The sequence below is a fragment of the Eulemur rufifrons genome, chromosome 29 (genome assembly GCF_041146395.1).
Source record: "Eulemur rufifrons isolate Redbay chromosome 29, OSU_ERuf_1, whole genome shotgun sequence".
NCBI lineage: Eukaryota > Metazoa > Chordata > Mammalia > Primates > Lemuridae > Eulemur > Eulemur rufifrons.
Window position 1 is genome coordinate 35,753,263 of NC_091011.1, and position 24,227 is coordinate 35,777,489.

A 24,227-nucleotide genomic window follows, 5' to 3' on the forward strand; every position below is an offset into this window, starting at 1 on the left:
TACATTTTAGAGATATTATGAGGATAAATGAAATATTATATGTTAATTATATCTTGAATCCTCAAGAAGACAGATGGAATGATATGCTCCAAATTATTATTGGTATTTCCACACTGCACTGTAAGATTTGGTGTTGTGCATAGGTGATGTTATGTGTTATGCGTTTTAGGTTTATCCTATGTAAAATGAAAAACACATTTTAAAACACTGTTCATATTTTAAGTCATATGAACACGATTTCTTTATAGATTCCATGTTGGATTAAGATAATCTAAAATAAAAGAAGAACATTGCTATTGTCCTCAAGGAGATTATACTTGAATAAAAATAAAAAGGCCAATAAATACACCATGCTTTTGAATATCTCAGTCCAGTTGCTAAACTTTTGTATTTCTCAAATATTCATACCCTAAGTTGCCACATTTTTTTTGGATTATTCTGTTCAATCATACTTGCACTTCAATTATAGCTGTGAAACAACTTATTAGACAAAATTTCATATTTCATATCTAAAATTTTTTTAGAAAGGTTTTGGTTTATCTTAATATCATGTTATCAGCAATTAAAATTTTTGTTCATATTTTATAAGAAGAAAATTAGACACGTTCCCAATTAGACTGTGAGTTACTTAACGGAAAATGGGAAAATAAGAAATGTATCTTACCCTGTTGAGGTGAGATCAATCTTGTCTTTGGTGTCTGTTTGTTCGGTATCTGGTACAGTACCTGGAAAAAAATAATTACTCATTAACTATGAATGATATGATTGCATGTATTTGAATGAATGAATACTAATCCTCTCTTACTTTTTTTTTTCAGACTCCCAAGAAGGAAATTATAAGTCAGAAGTCAACAGTAAACCCAGGAAGGAAAGGACAGCTTTTACTAAAGAGCAAATCAGAGAACTTGAAGCAGAATTTGCCCATCATAATTATCTGACCAGACTGAGGCGATATGAGATAGCAGTGAATCTGGATCTCACTGAAAGACAGGTAAAGCTGGACGTTGTCATTACATGATCTTTTTAATTGCTTTAGGACAACAATCTTCTTTTACCATTTTTGAAATGGCTAGAAATCTGGTGTTTTTGAATACCAGTTGGAAGACAGGTGTACCATTACATGACAAAGTTTTTGCCGGCTAAATGACAAAATTAAGGATAGTATAGTGATGTTTAAAAAGAATTCAAGAAAGAAATTTTATTCTGAGAATATGATCTTACTGTATTTTTTAATTTTAAAATATGATTTCTTTTACATGATGATGGCATGTGGTGAGAAATTTTTTGTGTCTATATTTTAAAATCTTATTTGGCTTAATGAAAGTTGGTGATCCCAGATTAGTTTCCTGTATTGTTCAGAAAAAGGTATGTTATATGTTACAGTCATACATTAGCCTTCAAACTTCAATGGAGTAACACAAAAATGTTTATTATTTGTTCACTTTTCATACTAACTCTGCCAGTCCAGCATTCCCAATAATCACTCACAGATCCTATCTGACTCTCTGGCATCTCAACATGTGGTGTCCTTGGTAACTACAGGGGGTAAGAAAGAATTTGAAGTTCACGCACTGATCTTTAAATGTTTTCACCTGGAAATGACCCATGTCGCTTCCATTTAGTCAAATGGTGCAACTTAGGTTCAAGAAGGCTGGGAAATGATGAAAGGCAAGGACACATATAGATCATTGATAAATGTCTCTGCCGCTTTGCCCAGTATTTCTAAATTTTGATACCCACTCAGAGAAGACTTTGACATTATTAATGTTCTATGGATCCCAATTAATGAGACCTAAATAACATTTCAAAATTAATTGCTTTTTAGGTCCCTTTCTTGTATTTTATTTGGATGACAAATGATTTGCTCCAGTAGTGCTCCCAGTGTACTCCTAGTATAGATTCTGAATTGCCCTAGGAGAATGTAGCCAACTGCTGGTTAACAGTTGCTAATCTTTACAAAAACATTCCTGAAAGGCAAATGCAAACATCTTTATGGACAGTGCAGTTATGATTGGCACTCTTAGGGCTAGAGTCTCATTTCCTCTTTCACTGTATGTACCTCCTCCAGGGATCCCATTGGAACCAAAGAAATATCAACAGGGTGTGGACAAATGAATACATGTCTTAGGACAGCAAGTTGTTTTATTCAATTTCTTAAATCATCTGCTTTTCTTCTGATAATTTTTACATGTCAGCTTTGGTAGGTTATTTCTGGGTAGTAGAAACATACAGAGGAACACTTTTATGTGGTTTTATTTATTGGCAGTTTATATTTTATTAAATATTATGACTAGTACCAAGTTATGGAGCACAACATTTTCCTTTTCTTGAACTTCACATACAAAATTCCTTCTGTAAGGTACATTTTGCATGCTAGAAAGCAGGATCCAAAATCTACATCATCAGACATCTGTTTTATTTTTATATATTTTTTAACAGGGAACAGGAAAAAAGTAGTGTGTGTATGTATGGGGGGGATTACACATTAATGTCTTTATATAGAGATAGTGAACTGCAGGCAATGCAACTGTATTTATATAGCACATAAAGGAAATAAGAAACTAGGGTTTGTTTCCAATCCATGGAAATGATTTGCTCAGCCAAGAGCAAAGTCATGATTCTGTACTTGCTAGTCTGGGTATGGTCTATGGTTCTCTCTTACCATTTGGTCATAAAATAGGGATTTCACTTTTGTTTAAAAATAATTTCATTTCTGAAGAAGTTTTGTAAATCTGGTTTGGAAATTTTTAGTAATTTTGGATATTTTTTTTTCTTTCTAACTGACTTGACATGTTTGAGAAAGAATTACATGCAAAAATTATATATATATATATATACACACACACACATACATACACATACACACTATTTCAATAATTTTTTAAGATCTTTTTAAAATTTTTTTTTAGTTAGCATTTGCTATATAACAAACCACTCCAAATCTTAGTGGCTTAAAACAATGAGCAATGTTTTACTTGCTCGTTTGCTCACAATTTTGTAGGTGAGAGATTTGGACTGGGCTTAGTTGGACAGTTCTACTGCTGGCCTTACATAGATCCCTCATGGAGCTGCAGTCAGCTGGTGGGTTGACTAAGAGCTGGTTGGGCCTCAGCTTGGGCAGCTAGTTGCTGCTGCATGTGCTGAAATCTTCTTATAGGCTAGCCTGGTATTCTTCAAGAGGTGGTAGAAGGATTCCCAGGAGCATTGAGAGGGAAAACTCCAGTGTGCAAGGGCTTTTCAAGTCTCTTACATCATATATGCTAATGTCCCTTTGTCCAAAGCAAGTCATATGACCAAGCTTAGTGTCAATGTAGGAGGAGACCACCTCATCAGAAGTTATCCCTGAAATAATATAAGCACAGCATCACAGGGGAATAAAATAACAACAACAACAAAACCTTCAGCGATCATTAGGTCATCAAAGAATTGAAAATTTGATATTTGATATTGTGGGTTATCAAAGAATTGAAAATTTGATATTGTGCACAAGATTATTTTTATTACATAAATCTCTATTTGCAGTTTTTCAAGTTAATATAAAAAGGGGATGTATGTGTATGTAATTTAAATTTCTAATCAAAACTAAGTCTTTAGAGGGCTACTATGGGTTAGTCAGAAAAAATCGAATTGTTATAAAAAAAATTTGAATCAAAGTCAAATATTTGCAATTGGAATTGTATATTCTTAGGCAAATAGTGATATCCCCAAGACATAAAATGGATAAAACTACCTGCTCTTTCTTATACTCAGATTTATATGTCATAATGAATATGAAAGAATTTTTAGCATAAACTATAAAACACAACTATCACCCAGAAGGGAAAAACCTTTGCTATGCAAAGCATGCCAGATTAATTATTTCGTAACAAATATTTGTTGAGCTAGCTGCTGAAAATAAAATCTTGTCAAAACAGGCTAGAGAAGTAACTGCTAGAACTCACAGAAGAGGTAAAAATTGAACAAGTATTAACAATTGTGATGACTGTTGAATGTCATAAGAGAGGGATGACAGGATTGTATGGGAGAATGTTTCTGCTTATGCTAAGCATAAATTTTAATCTAACACTTTTGTGCACATATAGTATCCTAAATTAAGTATCTTGAATTAAGCATCAGCACACAAAGAATTAGGAATCAAATACTTAAGTGTCTTAAATTTTTATTTTCTGGGCAGAATTTTACTGTGCTGAATTTATCAGAAAAATATATTATATACTCTCAATCATCAATTTTGCTATTCTTGAAGGTCAGAAGGCATATTCCTCCAAAATGCCAGGGCTTTTGTCTTAGTGCAGTATATTCAATTTTGTTTCTAGCAGTTGGGCTTCTAAAGTTATTGACAGAAAGTTAAACCCCGTATACATTTTACTCCATTTTTCTCTAAATTGGAATATACCTTTTCTTAATCCACTGGGGCTGCTATAACAGACACCACAAACTGGGTGGCTTATGAACAACAGAAATAGATTTCTCACAGTCCTGGAAGATGGCAAGTCCAAGATCAAGGCACTGGCACACTTGGTGTCTGGTGAGGGCCAACTTCTTCATAGACTTGCATCTTCTCACTCTAACCTCACACGGTTGAAGAAGCTAGCTAGTTCTTTAGGGTCTCTTTTGTCAAGGCACTAATCCCAATAATGAGAGATTTTACCTTATGGTCTTATCACTTTTCAAAAGTCCTACTTCTTAACGCCATCCCCTTGAGCAGTGATCCCAAACCCTTTTGGCACTAGGGACTGGTTTCATGGAAGACAATTTTTCCACGAACAGTGAGCGTGTGTGTGTGTGTGTGTGTGTGTGTGTGTGTGGCGGGGGGTTTGTCAGCGGGAGGCAGAGCTCAGGCAGTGATGCTCACCCTGTTTTCCTAACAGGCCACAGATAGGTACCATGCTGCGGCCTGGAGGTTGGGGGCTGCAGACCTTGATGGTAAGATTTCAACACAGGAATTTTGCAGAGACACAAATATTTAGCCCATAGTACAGCTATTCCATTACTTTAATTGTACATTAATGTCATAAATGCTTATCTATGTAATCTATATCTTGATCCTACATATTCTTAAATAACACCTTTTGTAGGATTTCCACATGTAAAATATTCTAATTGTAGATATGCACTCTCTTCATTTCCATTCTTCAACACTTACCTTTTCTATACTTTAAAATAGCATGAGATTCTAGGAAAATAACTTAAACGTGTACATCAAAGAATGTTATATCTAACTTCATATTGTTCTGTTTTCTTTAGCTTTAACAGAATTCACTAAATCTTAAATATTTTTTCTTAACTTTGTCAAAGTTTTTTGAGATTCAGATGGAGATAGAACTCCTGTGTATATCATGTAAAGAAGAAAAAGGAAATACTAACTCATCTAGATCTACAGCAGAATTGTTTTAGAGAAATAACTTTCTCCTAAATTAAACTTACTTTATAATCAACTAGTCTTAGATTTACATCCATCTGGACATTTTACATGTTTGCCTAAAAAACATGCATGCCTACAACTGATATGTTATTTGTAGCTACCCCAACCTTATTCATATCACTGATCATAATACGTAACACACATTTTATTATGGGTTACATATATGTCCTTATAAAGATGTGCAATAATGAGTAGTCTTCCTTTCAGAAAAGCATAAGATATGCTAAATCCTTAAATATCTCTCAGGACTTAAATTTTCAAATTTCTACCTGAAGAATAATCTAAATTCTCCCTGAACTTCATCTGGCCAAAGATGATGAAGAAAAAAAGACACTCATTTTGCAAAGTAATTCCATGTTAGCAGATAATTACTAAAGAAAATTATTCTATGCTAAATAAAAATGGAGACCCTAAAACAAAGTCGAACTTCAAATATTTTAATTATGTAATGCTGTTTTGGGGAACAGTTACAGATCACTCTAGTGATCTTCCAGTTTCTCACTTTCCGTTTCCAGTTTGCAACACATTCTCATATAGCCTTCAAAATTAGCAGCTCATCATCTTCAATCAGAAGGTCACCTTTTTTAGAATATTTTGAAGAGTCAGTATTTCTAAAAACTCCCTTGTCCTAAGGTATTTTTAAGTTGGACAAGCTTTTTCTGGCTTTTTCTTCCATTCAGATAAACTTGGAGGAAGCTCCCAGCAGATTTTTAATATCCCACAGTTGGAAGATGACAGAAAGCAGCTGCATGACAATATAAAAGGATTGGCAAAATGGACATTTTTATAGAGTTAGGTCTGCCAAATATAGAAAGAATGGGAGATCCTTTCACTTCACAAAGTCTTTTTCACAGAGCTAATCAAAGTTGCAAAGCTGCAGACTTGTAAACTAACTAAGATTACCGGAATAAACAGACTCAATTCATGACACCTCTGCCAAGATAAATGGAAAATCCCACCTAGTTGGATCATATGCCATTAGTGGAAATGAGAGGGATTATGTTTTGTTTGCTACTCATAAATCATTACATGGCCCAATGCCAAGTATTTTCAAAATGGCCACCAATTTTTTGGATGACTATTAAGGATAATTTTTTATGTGCCAAGTAAAGAGTTTTTTTTCCTTATGCTTGACATTTTTGCATAATCTTTCTGCTTCACAGGTTTACTTCTATACATTTATATGAACACAGTTAGTTTTTTAGCTAATAACTCATGTCTCCATGACCAAACATATTGTCTGTTCAAGTTAATCCAAGACTGCCTGGGTAGCCAGTGATTTAAAAATATTTCTTCATTTCTTTAGAGCAGTATTTCATAGTCACCTAGAGTAACAGTAAGATGTTTGCTTTGTTTACCTCATGGTGTGCCAGCTATTTTGAAAGATTAAACATGATTTGACTCCAACTAGAAAAATAGAGGTAGCATAGGATGGAGGAATTGATGGTGGTAATATTAATAGTAGGGGATCTTAATTTAAAATGAAAGGAGATAATCCTGAAAATGCTGTTTTTTTAATAAAGCAATACATATTGGCAATGTGTGGTGAGCTCTAAATGCTAGACTCAAAACTACCTTAGGTTCCAATAATTTAAAAAAGATCAATAATAAAGCAAGATCCATACAGAGGAGATCATTGTTTTAATTTTCTCTTAAATTAATTTTCAGAAATATTATCTATGGAAAGGAAAAGACTGAGATATAAGCAACTGATCAATCCCTAACCATTTATAAATGTGAATGTTCAAATTTGAAATAATGTAAAAGAAGAAACCTCCAAAAAATAACTTCCTACCTTTATTGAACTGGCCTTGAGAATATATAATCTATTTCTTTAAAAATGCTGTTATCTCTCTCTTTCTTTATACAGATAGATAAATAGACATATAGGTAGAGATATATAGATGCGTCTCTATGTACACACATACATATATCTCTCTCTATATATATGTCTCTGTATGTGTGTACGGATAAAAGAAAAATGAGCCTTTACCTTAGAAACATTATTGAAATTCGCTCTACTGATTCCTATTGCAAACATTCACCACATTGTCATAATAAAAGAAAAAGGATAATTCTTCTCATTAGTCTAAGAATTTGCCATATTTTATTTCCCATTTTTTCAATAAGGCAGCAAATATATTAATATATATTTAATCAAAAAATCAGCAATAAAATTTTGAAACACACCATACAGTGCCTCACAGGATTATCACTTAAAGTGTATTGCTAAAGAAAGAAACTTCTGCTGTGAAAGACCATTCCATGTCCTCCTTTCTACACTATCCTTGCATACATTTGATTTTTTCATGTCATTTAAAGGAATTCTAAAACTGAGAAGCTTCTTTGGGAAGTGACTGCCAATTTTGTGTTGACATCAATTTTAACAAATTTTCTATTGTCTATATATGTATATAGAACAATATATGCATATATTCTATGACATCTATAAAATAATAAACTCATGCCTAAGAGAACTAATAATTTCTAGAGACTATAGCTATAAAGGACTTTGTACCAATGGGTCTTCATATTCCTATGACTCCTCATGACAAACTCAGAGATGCAATAAATTTAAAATGTTAAATTTCAAATCCCTTTATCACTTCTAATTTTTATAATTGAGACATATATTTTAATTTTTGAACTTTTCCCAGTTATTGAAATTATTGACTATATTTTGTGGATCATTGTATATCCATACAATAGTAACAATTGTCTTTTTTTTTTTTTGTTTTGAGACAGAGTCTCACTTTATTGCCTGGGCTAGAGTGAGTGCCATGGCGTCAGCCTAGCTCACAGCAACCTCAAACTCCTGGGCTCAAGCGATCCTACTGCCTCAGCCTCCCGAGTAGCTGGGACTACAGGCACGCGCCACCATGCCCGGCTAATTTTTTCTATATATATTTTAGTTGTCCATATAATTTCTTTCTATTTTTAGTAGAGACGGGGTCTCGCTCTTGCTCAGGCTGGTCTCGAACTCCTGACCTTGAGCGATCCACCTGCCTCGGCCTCCCAGAGTGCTAGGATTACAGGCGTGAGCCACCGTGCCCAGCCAACAATTGTCTTTTTAAGTACTTATAATAATCTTGGATCCAAGAGGAAGGTCTCTAAATTTAATAAATGGAATGACCAAGGTAGTGAAGGCTTACAAATAATCTGATAAAGAACTTAAACAAGAAACAATCATAATATTGATTCAATATTAGTAAACAATCAAAACCAATCAGAATATTAATTTAATTAGATTGAATCTTAGTAAATTTCCAATATTTTACTGTTTTTTTACTTATCAAAATGGTGAATTCCTATGTTATCAGCTAAATATTTATATATGTTAGGTTTTACTTATTGTTTAGAGGATTGGAGTACAAGCTCTTGGTCAAAGTAGTATATATTGATGGTAATATGTTCCTAATTATTGTTAAATATCAGCCCAGATATTAGGCAAAGTACTGAGAACAAAGGCTGTCATTCTAGTTGGTCTCAGTAGTTTGTATAAGTATCAAGTAATGGCTCAGAATGTATAAATTTCATGTCTTCAAGTACTGCTATTCAGGAATTTCAAAACGCAATAAAGGAAAATGCCCAATTTAGTTTTGATATTTTTACTCCATTTACAGAAGTCATTTATTTATGATGTAATTAAACAATATTTCACTTAAAATAACTAAATATGTACCTATTTTTTTTTATCTTGTGTAACAAATAGAATTAGGAGTAGTGGATTTTCACTGTAAATTAATATTAATGAAATAGGCCATTTGAGTGGAATTTCATCAGGTATGATAGAAAAAGGGATAACTATAACTACTATGACATTTCTGAAAGGCCAAGTTAGAAGGACTCAGTCCTTTAACAACTGTGCTCATCACATGACTGGTTACTTTGGGTTCAGAATTGGAAATAAAAATAAGATGCATAAGGTTGGCTTGTAATAGTGTCCATAAGATTAAAATTTGTTATGGGGAATTTAATTTATTTCCCCCAAAAAGAGTTAATTCTTGTTCAATATGTTATTTGCCCATGGTTGACAATAGCTAATGTGTATTCAGTTTATTTAAAATCATATGAAATAGTAATTTTTATGATTAAATTGATGAGCTTGATTCAGAAGTCTTAAAAAAATGCAAGCTTCAGAATTAAAAATTATATAGGTAGATAAATGATTCCCTGGTCATAAACATTGTGCAAAAATAGAGGATAAAGGGGAAAGTCAGCCCTGTAAACAGAAATTCAGTCCTTAGTCATGAAGCATGTCCCCACTCCTCACACCCTCCGACACACACACAAGCACCTCCCAACACACCAATACAGTGCTGTAGAAACAGCAGAATAAATTAAAGGCTCCAATAAGTTTTTTGGAAATAGCTGAAGAATTCCTTTTGTTAATCAGATATGAATCTATCTATCCAGGCAGGGAGAGAACAGAATCTTTCTTTTTCCCACTTTTTTATCCTTAACTTAAACCATTCTTTGTTCTAATTCTTCAGTTCAACTACTGACTTTGCCACTGAATTACTTGGGTGAGTCTTTGTAGGGCCTGTTCACATTGGGTTTCCTAGATCAACTTCCAGGACTAAATTTAATCACTTAGGGATATGATTAAATCTGAAAATTGTATTTGTACGACTATTCTTTGCATGTTTTCACATCTTAAAGATGTGAATAAATATTTGTTAGACAGTGTCTACAGTATTTCACGTGCCCAGATAAAAATGGAAACAGTTGGAATATTAAATCTACAAATTCCAGATGTTTAGAGACATCTGGCTATGTCACTGAAATTTCCAGTTTTCATCCAGATGTTTGGTGTTATAGTTGTTTGTTTCTTTAGAAGACAGATATTTATGGTATTATATAAATACAGGCTATGTCATTATATAGATTCAACTTTCTAACCTATTTGCCTCTAGGCATTTTAGGAAATTGTGTGAAAATACAGATCATATTTCATTTGTGTTCTTTTGTGACTATTGTGAAATCTAAGTAGACAAGTATTGTGAACTTATGCAAGAAAGGCTGTAAAGTAAATGACTAAATAAGTTAAATAAAGAGTTGAAGTGGATATTTATCAAACAGCAACAATGATTCTCCTTTACAGTATTTTTATTAAAGGCAGAAATATGATTTTTAGATTCTGATCTATATCATCCAAATATAATTCAAAGTTCATAATACAAATACTTATAATCCACAATTAATCACAACAAAATTGTCTTAGCTGCTTTCTTCAGTAAAAAAAATCAAGATGGAAATAAATATTTCTCTATTTATTTAAAAGTAGTTTGATCATCCAGGCAATGTAAATGCTAAAGACTCTGTTGACTACGGGAGAAAAAGTGAGACTTCTTCATATGAAGTTGTCCTGAAGAGTAACATTTATAACTGAGCATTTTAAACATGAAATACTGCTGCAGCAGGCTACTATATACTTTATTTTTATTATGATGATTTTATTAAAAATATCTGCATGCAGAGATATTAAGAGTATATAAGGCTTAGTTCATATTACTTTAATTTCATGAATTAGAGCATTTTTCATTATTCAGATTCTTATGATAAAGGATTTAATTTTATCTGAGTTGTTAATCATACTATATAACAAAACACTTTATATGGAGTCTTACCTTCAGTTCAAGTTTGGAAAAAGGAAATATCAAAAAAAAAAAACCCAAAAACAAAAAACCCTCTTCATTTATCCAGCACTTTCCAGAAAAGTAAATCAGAAAATATAGTTGATTGTAAGCCCAAGTAAATTAATAAAAGTTCAAATTTATTCATCCTGCTCAAAGATAGGGCATATTTGTTTTGACTGCATGCAAAATATGTGATGATCCAATTTCCTAGAATCTAGGGTTCTACCCTAGGTTACTAGGATAAAAAATTCAGAATGCACACAGGACACCAGCAACAGCAAGAGCATGAGATTCCCAGAGGGAAAGAAATCATTTGCTGTGGTAACTGCGTGGTGCATAGCAGTGTGGGGCACTGAGAGTAGGGATAGAGTTCCATGCCATGTCATGGGCCACTGGGAGAGTCTCTTAATAGAGGATTATCAAAGACAGCAATGAGAACAGCAAACAATATAAGGATATTCTGTAAAATAAGAAGCTAACTGTTAACACATCTCAGTATGTGCCAAAAGCCTCATAGACAGCCAGTATATCTGTATCTGCTATTTACAAGTATTTTTTATTTACATGTCTCCCTTTTCTTAACTGTGAATGCCTTACGGGCAGGGACTATGTTTTATTTATTTGTGCATTCCTCACTCCAACCCCTCCCATCTTTGATCTAACACAATACCAGTGATTTACCAGACATTCAGAAACATTTTTAAATGTATGAATGAACGAATAAATAAAGACTCTTAGTCACCAAGGAAATGTGAGATTATTTTCACTCTGCAAAGTTGCATCTTATTATATGTAACATGCTTGTAGATCTTACTGAAAATAATTAGAATACTTACCTTAAAAAATAAAGTGTCAGGCATTTGGATTAATATTTAACTATCTTACAAACAAAAACAGAAAGAAAAGCTTTTTTTTCCATTCCAGTCAATGAGGCTGGTTTGATAAAGTGATATTAAACTGAAAAGTTTCATTTTTTATAAATTGACTGCAGTGTTATTATTGTAATGACAATGTTGATTTATAATCTGGAGTTACTTTTGTAGATTTCAGGATTTTTTGCTAATACTGTGATAATAAAAACATGTTTTTCTCCAAAAACCTTCCTGCATGTATTTTAGTTCACCCCAGTATTTTATAACGTATTTGAAAATACATCTGGACACATTGACTTTTGGAGTTCTGTATTCTTACTTCTCATTTTTATATGTTCATTATGTGTTTGTTGCTGTTTTTTGGTCTCATTATTAACATATGCAATCTAACACTTAAAGAAAATAAGATATAAGGCATTATAATTACTATATATCATCAAATGCTTTCACATATACATATATACATACATGCATTTATATGCATATATATTTATGTATGTATGTATCTATTTATATGTATGCATATATAGCTATTATTGACAGCCATGAAGTTTATCAGTCTATTTCAAAAATTTGAATAGTGAAATTTCATGTGGTAGATATAGAAAACAATACAAAATAGGCTATAGTATTTCTAAAATCAATACCATATTCTTATATTTTTCTCATTTAAAATTGCCTGTAACAGCTTTTCTACTGATATTATAGAATTACTGTATTCCTTCTCCTAGAAAAGGAAATAAGCATGGATTTTAAGAAATCTGTTCCTCTCATTTTTCTACCAAGATTACTTTGACTGAATGTTTCAGTTCTTGGTGACAATGATGATGATGATGATAATGATGATGGTGATGATGACGACTTATGTGTTTCTTCCATCTGGAATTATCCATGGAGAAAATATTACTATAGGGAATGTTGAAAGGCTCATTATTCCAATATTACAAATATGAAAATTGAGGCAGAGAAAAGTATAATTTTCTCAAATTCATGCAAAAACTCAGAAGTGAAGCCAAAAGTGGAACCCACCTCATGTGGAATAGATCTAATGCAACATGCAATGTCAAGCTTGAAAAGGTAATTAAACTGAGTAGTATAATTAACCTAAATTATAGTACAGGAAAATAGTGTCATATTTACAAACCTAATTATATCAAGTAGGAGAATTACCTGAATGATAGTAATCATAAGGATGCAGTTCACATACTTTATTTGCTTTCATTTTTTATCCTGAATGCTTTAAAAATGGGAGTTTAAAATAAAACAGGAACCAAAAAGAAAAAAAAAAAAAAAACAAAAAACAGAATCTGGAACCAAACACCTCCCTCCCCAACCCCAGGTTTAAATCCCAGCACACTTTTCCAACTGTGTAATCTTTGGTAAGTTACTTAACCTTTGTTTCAGCATTCTCATCTATAAAATAGGAATAATATTACCAATATCTGGAAAAATTGTTAGTATTAGAAATAATGCATAAATAGCACCTACAATATAGCTGCCTATCCCTGAGTAGGTATATAATAAAAGGTAACTACTGATCCTCCTTTTGGTTAGTAAATAGTAATGATACATGAACACTCACCAACTTTAGTTTCTAATCAATCTTTTTTTCTAACTAAATTTTCTTATTTTTTATTGTCAAATGAGTTAATATATGTATGGATAATATATGATACACAAATTTAATTATGGCCCAAAAGTGAGGCCAGTGAAAATACAGAGGTGAGAGATGTCTCATTTTAAACAATTCACTGGGAAAGCATCTGAGGAAACTATATGAACTTTGATGAAGCATTGTGATTTGAAGTCCACTGTTATAAACAGGTCTTTGGAAATTAAATATATTTCTCTTCACTTTCTCCTTAGCACTGAACATTTACAGAAATTGAGACTGTTTCTGTAACAATCTGAAAATGAAAACAGAGAATATTCAAAATACTGCTGATGTAGAAGAATACACAGAACTATCCCTAGCAGATATAAAGCCTTATTATAAAATTATAATAATTAAGATAATGTGGTTTGGGCACAGGTATAGAAAAATTGATCAAAGAACAGAACAGAGTATAGCAATAAATCTGTGCATATATGGAAACATTATTTATGACAGAGTGGAAATAGTGATCACTGGAAAAAGAGTGAACTATTTAATAAATGGGCCTGGGACAACTTGTTATCCATATGAAATAAAGTAAATCTAGGTCTATTCTTCGCACTATATACTAAAATCAATACTTCATTGACTAACCACTTCAGTTTGAAAGGCAAACTTTAAAACTCTTAGAAGACACAAGAGAGTATCTTAGTGGCCTCAGCAGAGACAATATTTCTTAAAGAAGACACAGAAGCACTAGCCATAAAGGAAACAATTCATAAATTTGAATATATTAATATTAAGAGTTTCTGATCACCAAAAGATACACTAAGAAAAGGAAAAAATTTGAATATATTAATATTAAGAGTTTCTGATCACCAAAAGATACTCTAAGAAAAGGAAAAAGAAACAGAATAAATTGAGTGAAGATAGTAGCAGTCATATTACTGCAAAGTTAGCATTCAGAACATATTTTAAAAGTCTATAAAGAAAAAGTTTAAACTAAAAAGGAATTTAATGCGATCCAGATAGGTAAATGCATTTCACACACACACACACACACACACACACACACACACATACACAAAGTAATACAAATGGGCTATAACATTTTAAAGATGCTTTACTTCATTAGCAATCAGGAGATGCAAAATAGGAACTCTGTGGAACATTTATAGGAACATTTGTAATCATTGTATTGGAAAAAAATTGATAACTTTAAATGTTGGCAAAGATGTGGATCAATTACAATTCTTACACACTGGATTGGATACGGGAATTAAACTGATATAACTTTGGTAAACAATTCTTCTGTATTACTGGGTTACGATGAACATCACATACCCTATGACCCATTGATGCAACTCCTGCTTATATACCCAGAAAAGTTCTGTCACATGTTTATCAGAACAGAAATGCAAGAATGTTTATAGCAGCATCATATATATATACATATATATATAAAAGAAAAAAAAGAAAGTAATTCACTTGTCCATGACAGTAAAATGGAAAAATAGTGGTATCTTCACACAATTTGGGATATTATACAATAATAAAAATGAGTAAGCACAGTCTCTTGAATGAACATGGATAGGGCAAAAAGCCTACAGTTTAAGAACATTCCATTTTGATAAGCCCAACAAACAAACGAAATTAAAGTTTATATTTTCAGGGCCACATTTTATGAAAAAAGCTTTTATTTATTTGATTTTTTTTAAGTAAAAGCGTGGGGTGATTCACAAAATTCAGTCTTGTGGTCATTCTGGGTGGGGTAGACAAAGAAATACAATGTAAAACGAACACTTAGCTTACAAGAATATATAATAATGAGAAACACAATGTGAAAGGAATAGATTTCCTCCTAAGCAAGATGTAATGATGTCAATATTATTCTGGTTCTGATAATGGATGGACTTTTATTGCATGTTTGTTATTTGTTGTTTCATAACCCATATATATGTTAAATGCATTAGGCAAATTAAATTAAGCTTTTAAAATGAAAACATCTCTACAAAGCTAATGTGAATGATACAGTATATAATCTCAGTATTAGTATTTAACAAATGTTGAGAATTTTTAATCATGACCATAATTTTAGGATATTATCAGATGACATATTTGCAAAGTAAAATAAAAGAACTGAAGGCAGAAAGTAAAAAGAATAGTTCAAAAGAAGATAGACTCATTCTGAAGTGGAACGGTCCAATAAAAGTTTGTGAAAGCAGCAATGGTTTATAATGGCACAGAATGGCCTCTCAGATACAGCTTCATCAGTAGCTCCCCGAGCATGTTTCAAATTGGCTCAGGAATTGACAGCTAGATGTCAAGTCGAAGAAGAACATAGGGCAGAGGAACTTTGACCAAGACAAATATTATGTTAGCTCCACTTTTTATAGAAACTCTTTATAGAGCCAAATACTTTTGAGCAACCTTAAGTGACAGAGTTTCTTCTTGTCTATTTCTATTGTTTATATCATATTCTATAAAATAAGAATATAGCACTTTGTATGAAAGCTCGGAAAGTTTTAAAATTATTGTCATGAACATGCAACCTGATTAATTTAAATTCAACATTGATTTACTTTTATATTTACTCCCTCAGGGTGTCTTTGTGTACTCCTTCATGAAACTATTTTTCACTGATGACAAAAAAGAGGGGGAAAGATGTCATTTTAATTTTTGTTTTGTTTTGTTTGTTTGTTCCTTTTTTGTTGTTGAAGGTGAAAGTCTGGTTCCAAAACCGGCGAATGAAGTGGAAGAGGGTAAAGGGAGGACAGCAAGGAGCTGCAGCGCGAGAGAAGGAACTGGTGAATGTGAAAAAAGGAACACTTCTCCCATCAGAGCTTTCGGGCATTGGTGCAGCCACCCTCCAGCAAACAGGGGACTCTCTAGCAAACGAAGACAGTCACGACAGTGACCACAGCTCAGAGCATGCGCACTTATGATATACACAGAGAGGACCAGCTCCATTCTCAGGAAAGAAATGTTGTGATGGCAAGTCTTACCCAAACATCGTTTACACAGAGAGATGACTATGGCAGTGATTTTTAATGTTATTGAATTCAGGCATCTCGAGTCTGGTTTTCATGATTCATAGAGAGTTTACACTAAGTGCCACTTATTAAAGATGCTTCCACAGTGAAGATGGAGAAGGTGAACTTGCTTTGAATATTCCAGATGTGTTTGGTCCTGTGTATGGCAGAGAGCAGGTATGTGTTTGCTTTTGCTTGCACTGAAATCTAAATTGCTATCAAGAGCAAACTATGAAACACGTTTATTCAAGATGCCTCCAGAGAGAAGATGCTGAAGATGAACTTGCTTTGAACATTCCAGATGTACGAGGTCATGTGTATGACAGTGGGCAGGTATTTGCGTTTGCTTGCACTGAAAATTAAATTGCTATCCAAGAATAAACCATGAAACATATTATCCTGAACAGCCACAGTGCCTGAAATCACTCACGTGGATAAAAAGTGTATTTTAACTCTGTATATATTACCCTTAAGTCATTTTCCTGTCTTCACTAATTTTAGCCATGCATTCATATTAGCTGATGAAAATAGGCATTCGCAATGACAACCAGGACCAGCTTCTTGTCTTTTTTATACATTTTGTCATCCCAGAGACAATCAGTGTGTGCTTACTTGTGTTCAAGTAGAGAAAAATACAGTAGAGTCTGATAGGACATATTCTTGTACCACAGACAAAACAAATCTTATGTTGCATTTACTATCAACTGCTGCTAATACATTATTATAAAACTTACCTAGCTCCTCAATTCTTCTTATCTTATAGCCTGAAAAAAATTAGGATCATAGGCAAATCAGTTACCTTGCAGAAAGAGCTTTGTATAACAGACATTGTCTGATTCTGATTTTATTTCTATAAAATATTAGCTGTATGGATATGATCTAATTAACAAGGAAAAGGTTTCTTCCTAATTGGCAATGGTGTTAAAAAAGGTGCAAAGCAAAATGATTCAAGTTGAAAGAAAACAAAATTCTGAATGTCTTCAAATTAAATTCAGTAAAAACACATTATTTTTTTCATATGTGATGTATTCATGCAGAAAAACAATTTTTGTATTTTGTAAAAATAAAAAGTGTTTAATAAATGATCCTTTGTAAATAATTTTGGTCTCCCTACTCTGATTTCCTTAATTTTTATAGATTTTAATATAAATACTTAAAAATCTTAAATCTATCTGCTCCTGTGTAAATCCAGATGATCATAATTAATGATTCATTACAGTTTTTACATTTCTTAAATTTTTTTATTATGGCAGAAAAAAATTCTCCAGATCAAAGAGCATCTAAGGATGGGTATGTAGTAAGCTATTTCTCTAATTTGAAGAATACGGCAAATGATTTCTATATGTGCTTTAAAACCAAAAATAAAACAGGAGAAAAAGTAATATTACTCACCACAATGGCGTAAATAAAATAGTCATACATTTAAAAGGTTATGTATAGCATATGTGAGTTAATCCAATAGTTGTTTTAAAGTGACTCTCTGATATGAAATATAAGCCAAACAAGCTAATCAGAATTCTCAGTTCTAATGGACATTACTGATAGAAGATTATATTAACTTAATGTTTTGTGTATCCTGCAGGATTGCACATGCATTGGATGGCTGAGTCCTTTTTATAACTTTGTCACATCATTTTTCATTTGTTCCATATTTTAACCAGAAATGCTTGGAAACATTGGCAGTATACCCTCCCTACCAATTAATTAGAAATAGAAATAAAGAAAAATAATTGGTAAAGATTTGCATAAACTTCATTAGTTAATTGATTTCATTTACTTTAGTATGATTAGAGTGACAAATGATATATTCACTTAATTTTAATTTAGTCTACCATGAGCTATATAGAGCATATTCAAGAAATAAAGTAAATAACTATATGATTTGTATCACATTCCCTTTGTACAATAAACTTGATCTCAGTGGTTAGTAATATTTCTAACTTAATTTTGAGGATAGACCATTCAGATTGAAGTCGTCCAAGCATAGAACAGATTTTTCTATCAATTGGTTGAATGAATACAAAGTATATTTGTACTGATGACATCTACTTGGGTGGACTGGCTTTCTTATTGCAGAATAGGATTTAAATTCAAAACATCTTGACAAATTGTAGAAGTGGGAAGATACAAATCAAATTGAGTTCAATAGGGACAAAGTGGAGGATAATTCATTTGGGCAGGAAAATAATTTCCAGAAATAAGAGAAAAGGACCACTTAGGAGTAGCTAAAAAGAGAGCTAATGGTTGAAGTCAAATAGGAAAATATAAGAATTCCAATGTATTAGGATAGATGAATTAGGAAAAAGTGATTCTAAATAGCTATGACGTTTAGGAAATGTGAGGCAGTTGTATCATGGGGCCATGCCTTTCTTAGAGAATTGTGAGCTATCCTAAAATGAAATTTGACTCTAGAGAACAGAAAGTGGTAGGAAAGGCCATGTGGCTGACCAAAAGGGACATCATTTCATTTATCATAGATTAAAATTATCCACCATGTAAGATGCCGGACACATTAGCACATTGTCAACACATTGACAAATAAACAAGCAGGCTAGAACAGTTTTCATTAGAAGAATTTGCTGTCTTTTTAGAGTATTTTGGTATTCTCCTGTCCTCAAAGTGGTGCATAGATTAATTATATAATATCTCACTATCCTTTTAGAATTAAAATTCTGTGAGGTGAATTAAAATATTCTCATGTATTATCTGGGTTTAATTCACTCCAGAGTGCCATCTAAAAGTACTCTACTTTTTATTCTACACTGGGATCCTGGCATGCCATGGTATCTTATTACATAATGCCCTTTTTATGTAACTCTATCTCAGATCCTGTAGCTTGTGGAAATTCATAATAGCATGAAAACACCTTTCTCTGAAAATAGTACTGAATCACAGTTAGGATGACTTTTTTTTTTTCCAAGCAGGATTCAGAGGAATGAACACTGCAAAGTTTTTCCAAAGGCTGATCTACATATTTTTAACTCATTATTAACATGACTCCAATTATCTCTTACTTCCCATATTTACCTTCTGCGCTCAGTCTGTATTTTTTCCTTCAGAGCCTATGCTTAAGACCTGAGTTTGCCATTTTGTTTCTTAAAATACACTAAATATATTTAAAATAATCCCAATCACAGTTTTAATACACTGGTGAATGCCATTCAATGAAACAAATGTGGGAAGGACTCGTGAAATTCAATAAGGGTTTTCTTTGGCTAGTAGGATAAGAATAGAGGGCAGATAGAAAAACAAAGTAAATTATAAAGAGAGGTATTTCATATTTTCAATACTGCTAGTTTTCTAGAACTTTTAAAAAAATTACTGGCATATTTATGATGGCAAATGCTAATTTTCCTCTTAACAGTAGTTTAGAGGAACTATAAAGCTAAAACAGTCAATAACAAGATAAAATATCGTAAGTTAGTGACTAGAAAGGTTTACAGAAAATATTTTTAATTTTAATTTCTAAATACACTTGGGTTGGTAAGTTTTAAGAATAAGCCATTTATACCACTCCCTATTTTATAATAAAATGTTGTTAAAGTAATTCAGTTAATATCTGAGGTAAGTGGTATTTAGATTACAAATGCAAAGTTTAAAATGTCAAGTACAAATACTTAACTGGCACAGTTATCCTTTGAACCATTTGGTGAATAATTGTATCTTCTTGTTATCTTCCTTTGTTACATTCATTCAATAAAAAGCTACTTAATATCTAGAACTAAAAATAAATTTGGAGCCACTGAGAATTTAGCATTTAGATTGAGATTCTAAACGTCCCAAATCTTACAAACATTTGGAATATGCAGGATTGGTATGCAAATACTGTTATAAAAGTGTTTTTTTGGTCATGTTTTTGTATCTCATGGCTAAAGCTGTCCCGAGATAATTTAATAACAGTCCTTGTGAAAACCTCAACATTTCTGCTTTCAGCTCTTACAAAATGCTACTGGGGTAGTGCACAAAGTGACAAAAATGGCCCCAGAAAACAAGATTGCTTCACCAAACTCTGAGAACCTATGCAACTATGTGGCTCAAGATTTAAATATGGCTTTTTCTTTATCTAAGCAATTCTCTATTAGTATATATTTTTATAATATTCTTATCTTGATAGATAAAATGGTTAAATATACTGAAAATACATTTAAGAAGATAAAAATATTTTTTATTTTATGTATTATTTTTCACCTTACTAGCTTTTATTCAAATCAAGCTTCAAACTGTAGTTTGAAAAATTCCAGAAAAATTTTGGTTGCATCACAATTGTATTCAGCCAGCTAAGTAATGCCCCATTAAAATATTGCTTAGTTTTGTTACAAATGATTTTCAGAAACAGTTCTCAAAATAGAATGAATTTTCAAATATAAATTATTGTCATATCCTTTTGCTGTAAGGGATGATACAGTGATTTGTGTATATAATAATACCAGGTTTAGGTTATACTTTGTTTTTTTGCCTTTTGTGAAGTAATTCACTGAGATAAACATGTATTTTCTTTAAATAAAAAAGTAATCGTGAGGTTTAGGAATAATTACATTATCCTAGAATTATTTAAGCATATATGCTGTTTTTACATATGTGTAATATGGATAGTTGCAAACATTAAATATTAGATCTTTTTATGTTCAGTGTATATTAATTTTGAAAACAATTATTAGAAAATAATTATCATTATGGATAGGTAATTTTATTGTTACTGGCAGCGTTTTTCTAAAGAAAAATAAAACCTGTTCATTCTACCTTCTCTTGAATATTCTACTGCCAATAAAGGAGAAAATTATCTTGTGTAAGTATTAATGTTATTTATGAAATCACTGGTGATAATGCAATCTATTATTTATTAAAAATTTTCCAGTGCTTACAAAGCATTGTTTAAGTTGCTATATTGAGAGTGAAATGGAAAACTAATACAAAATCATTTCTTCTTCCTCCAGAACACTTTGGTTTTGAAATTTTTAAATGTACCTTAAGCCTAATGACAAAATTTAAATTATTAGAGGACTCCCTTACATCCTCAATTGGGATGTTTGTATTTCTTGTGAATTGGTAGGAGCTTTTTGCATATCAAATTATTTATCTGTCATATATTACATGTTTATCAAATTATAAAGTTCACAGTTACTAATTTTGCTAGTTTGATAAAAAATCCAGGAAAGTACTTTCCATTCTGATATTACAAATTATATAACATTCTGATATTAAAAAATTAGTAAATCAAGGAAGTTGCTGGAAATAATTTTACTTTAAATTTTTTTTCAGGCTATCTTGACCAATATTTGCTTAATGGTGAATTCAATTCATTCTACAAATATTTGTGTACTAATTATATGTAATGATCTGCCCTATTGTTGTTTTATTTGCTGTATTATTGATTTCTGTTAGTATATTCCTTAATCTCAGAAAACATTTGGAATAACTGCCCTTTCAGTATTTCTGTGGATGTTGTTCAGTCTACTTCGATTTGGCTAATGCACAAAACCATTTAATTTCTCTCAGTGCTGGATAGGAGTACTTTCCAAAGAGGGAACAGGTGATAAAGGATGGTTGACATTTATGAAACATCTTTTCTATGCATTCGATTATCATTATTTTTCTCCCAACGAATTTTCAAGTTACTTTGGCAAAACAAATAGTGATTCTGAAAACTTACATTCTATATTTTAAAATTTATTTTATCATTAGTTATAATTTTATTGCTGTTATACTTTGAAAATATATTTTTAAAAATTTCATTAGACTATTTCACTAAATGTAATTAGATCACACAAAAAGTTTGTTATAAAAAATTAGAAATTTAGTGTACATGCCTGTATTCTTTCTAATTAATAATCCAATTATATATAAAATTAAAAATTGACTTAAAGATATTCAAAATAATTTTGATGAACATGTTAAAAATTAAAGAAAGCCCATTTGCAATTAAAAAAATTATTTTATTAATAAAGCTGTGTGAAACAGCGACTTTTTTCCAAACAGCGCTGGAAGTTCTAGGTAATTCCCTGGGCAGGAGGACACTGAAGCTACTTATAAACTATTTAGGGAAATTTAGCACATGAAAATAGCTGTCCTGATTTTCCATTCTTTTGCAGCTAGAGTGATTCCTCAGAAATGCATATTAGAACGGTAAGTGGGTCATGGTGACTTTTGCAAATGTACAACTCCAAGTGAAGGCTGTGGTGGTTCCTAGTGAAGCATTTGTACACATTTTTAAAAAAGACAAATCAAATCATGTCTTTCCTATGCAAAAAGCACTACAATGACTTAGAATAACCTGAAAAACGCTTATCTGGGCCTCAAGACACTATAAAATCTGGCAACACACTGGTCCCACATCTTGTTGCCAACACTTTCCCTGAAGGGCCTCAGTTCCAACCACTCAATCATGGCTTCCTCCTGACCCCTGTCCACAATGAGTTCACTCCTCTCCCATTCAGGCCTTGCATTCCCTAGTCTCATTGACTGGAATATTTTCTCACCAAATATATCTTGACGTATTCCCTCATTTCCTTTAGGTTTCCACTTCCTCATACAGGCATTCCTTGATCTTCTTAAATAAAATGGCACCATCTGTCACATTCTACCCTTTAAGTAGTGCAGTATTGTTTTTCTCCTTAGCCATTAGGTAGAAATCTAACGATTTTTTCCCTATAAGTGTATGTAGGCTTCATGAGAGTAGAGGTTTTGTGTATGTTCATTGCTATGTCTCTAGCACTTTGAACAGTTTCTGGCAGCCTCACCACCAACTCATATTCTGAATTTGTATGAATTATTATAGAAAACGGTGCTACTGCCTCAAAATACTAGACTGCCATCACCTGGAGACCATCATGATAAATGTAGAAGTCTATGGCAATTGTGAAGAAAGTTATATACCCTGGGGGTGCGCGATGCATAATTTGCACAAGTAAAAGCACTGACCCTGAACTTGACAGTTTGTAGCAATCAATAAATATTTTTGAATAAATGCATGAATTAAATGGCACGAAATCCATCCAAAGCAATACCTGTACATCTAAATTAATATAGTGGAAAATGGAGCCCTAGAAGCTTTTTTTGAATAGGCAGTGTATAGGTATCACAAACCAAAACAAAAATCTGGTTATGATCTTTGAAATTGCACTAATAGCATACAAAGTCAGAAGAGAATAAATGGAAAGAAAAGTTAAGAACAGGTTTTAACAGATGTTCATATATGGTTTGGAGGAAAAAGGAAAATTTTCCTTCCATTCAGATGTCTGTCTTGAAATACAATTTTTTGCAGACAGTTTGGCTGGTTGCCAACACACATCGTTCCTTGTCTGGTATGAAGAATGCCATCTGTGCAGTGTGGAAGTCTTTTTTTAAAAATGGACTGCTAGTTATGCTCTGGGCAGGTGCTGTTAAAGTGAAATCAGGTGTCAGGCTTACAATTGCCTAAAACGACTATGTTGTGCTGAGAAAGAATGGCATACCATACCGTAAACTGGAATTTAAGCATGGCATGTAAGCATTCCATTTTGGGGGGCACTGCGGAGTTCAGATTGTATAGCAAAGCTGTAAAACTTTCAAACTACTTCCACTATCAACAATTTGAAAGAAAGGTTTACTTTAAATCAAGGATATAGGCTAGATCCAAGTTATACATTTCCTCACAAAAATATCTTCCCAGTTATATTTTTTTAAGAA

The 24,227-nt window shown here is 32.2% G+C and overlaps 1 protein-coding gene across 1 annotated transcript in view; it reads left to right on the forward strand.

Moving 5' to 3' along the window:
- The window catches only part of MEOX2 (mesenchyme homeobox 2), a 64,183-nt gene extending 46,522 nt beyond the window's left edge, over positions 1-17,661 (forward strand). The window contains exons 2-3 of the mRNA XM_069462190.1: positions 819-991; positions 16,251-17,661. Coding sequence (XP_069318291.1) covers positions 819-991; positions 16,251-16,475 — 398 coding nt within the window. The 3' untranslated portion in view covers positions 16,476-17,661. The remainder of the gene's footprint in view (positions 1-818; positions 992-16,250) is intronic.
- Positions 17,662-24,227: the final 6,566 nt, after the last annotated feature.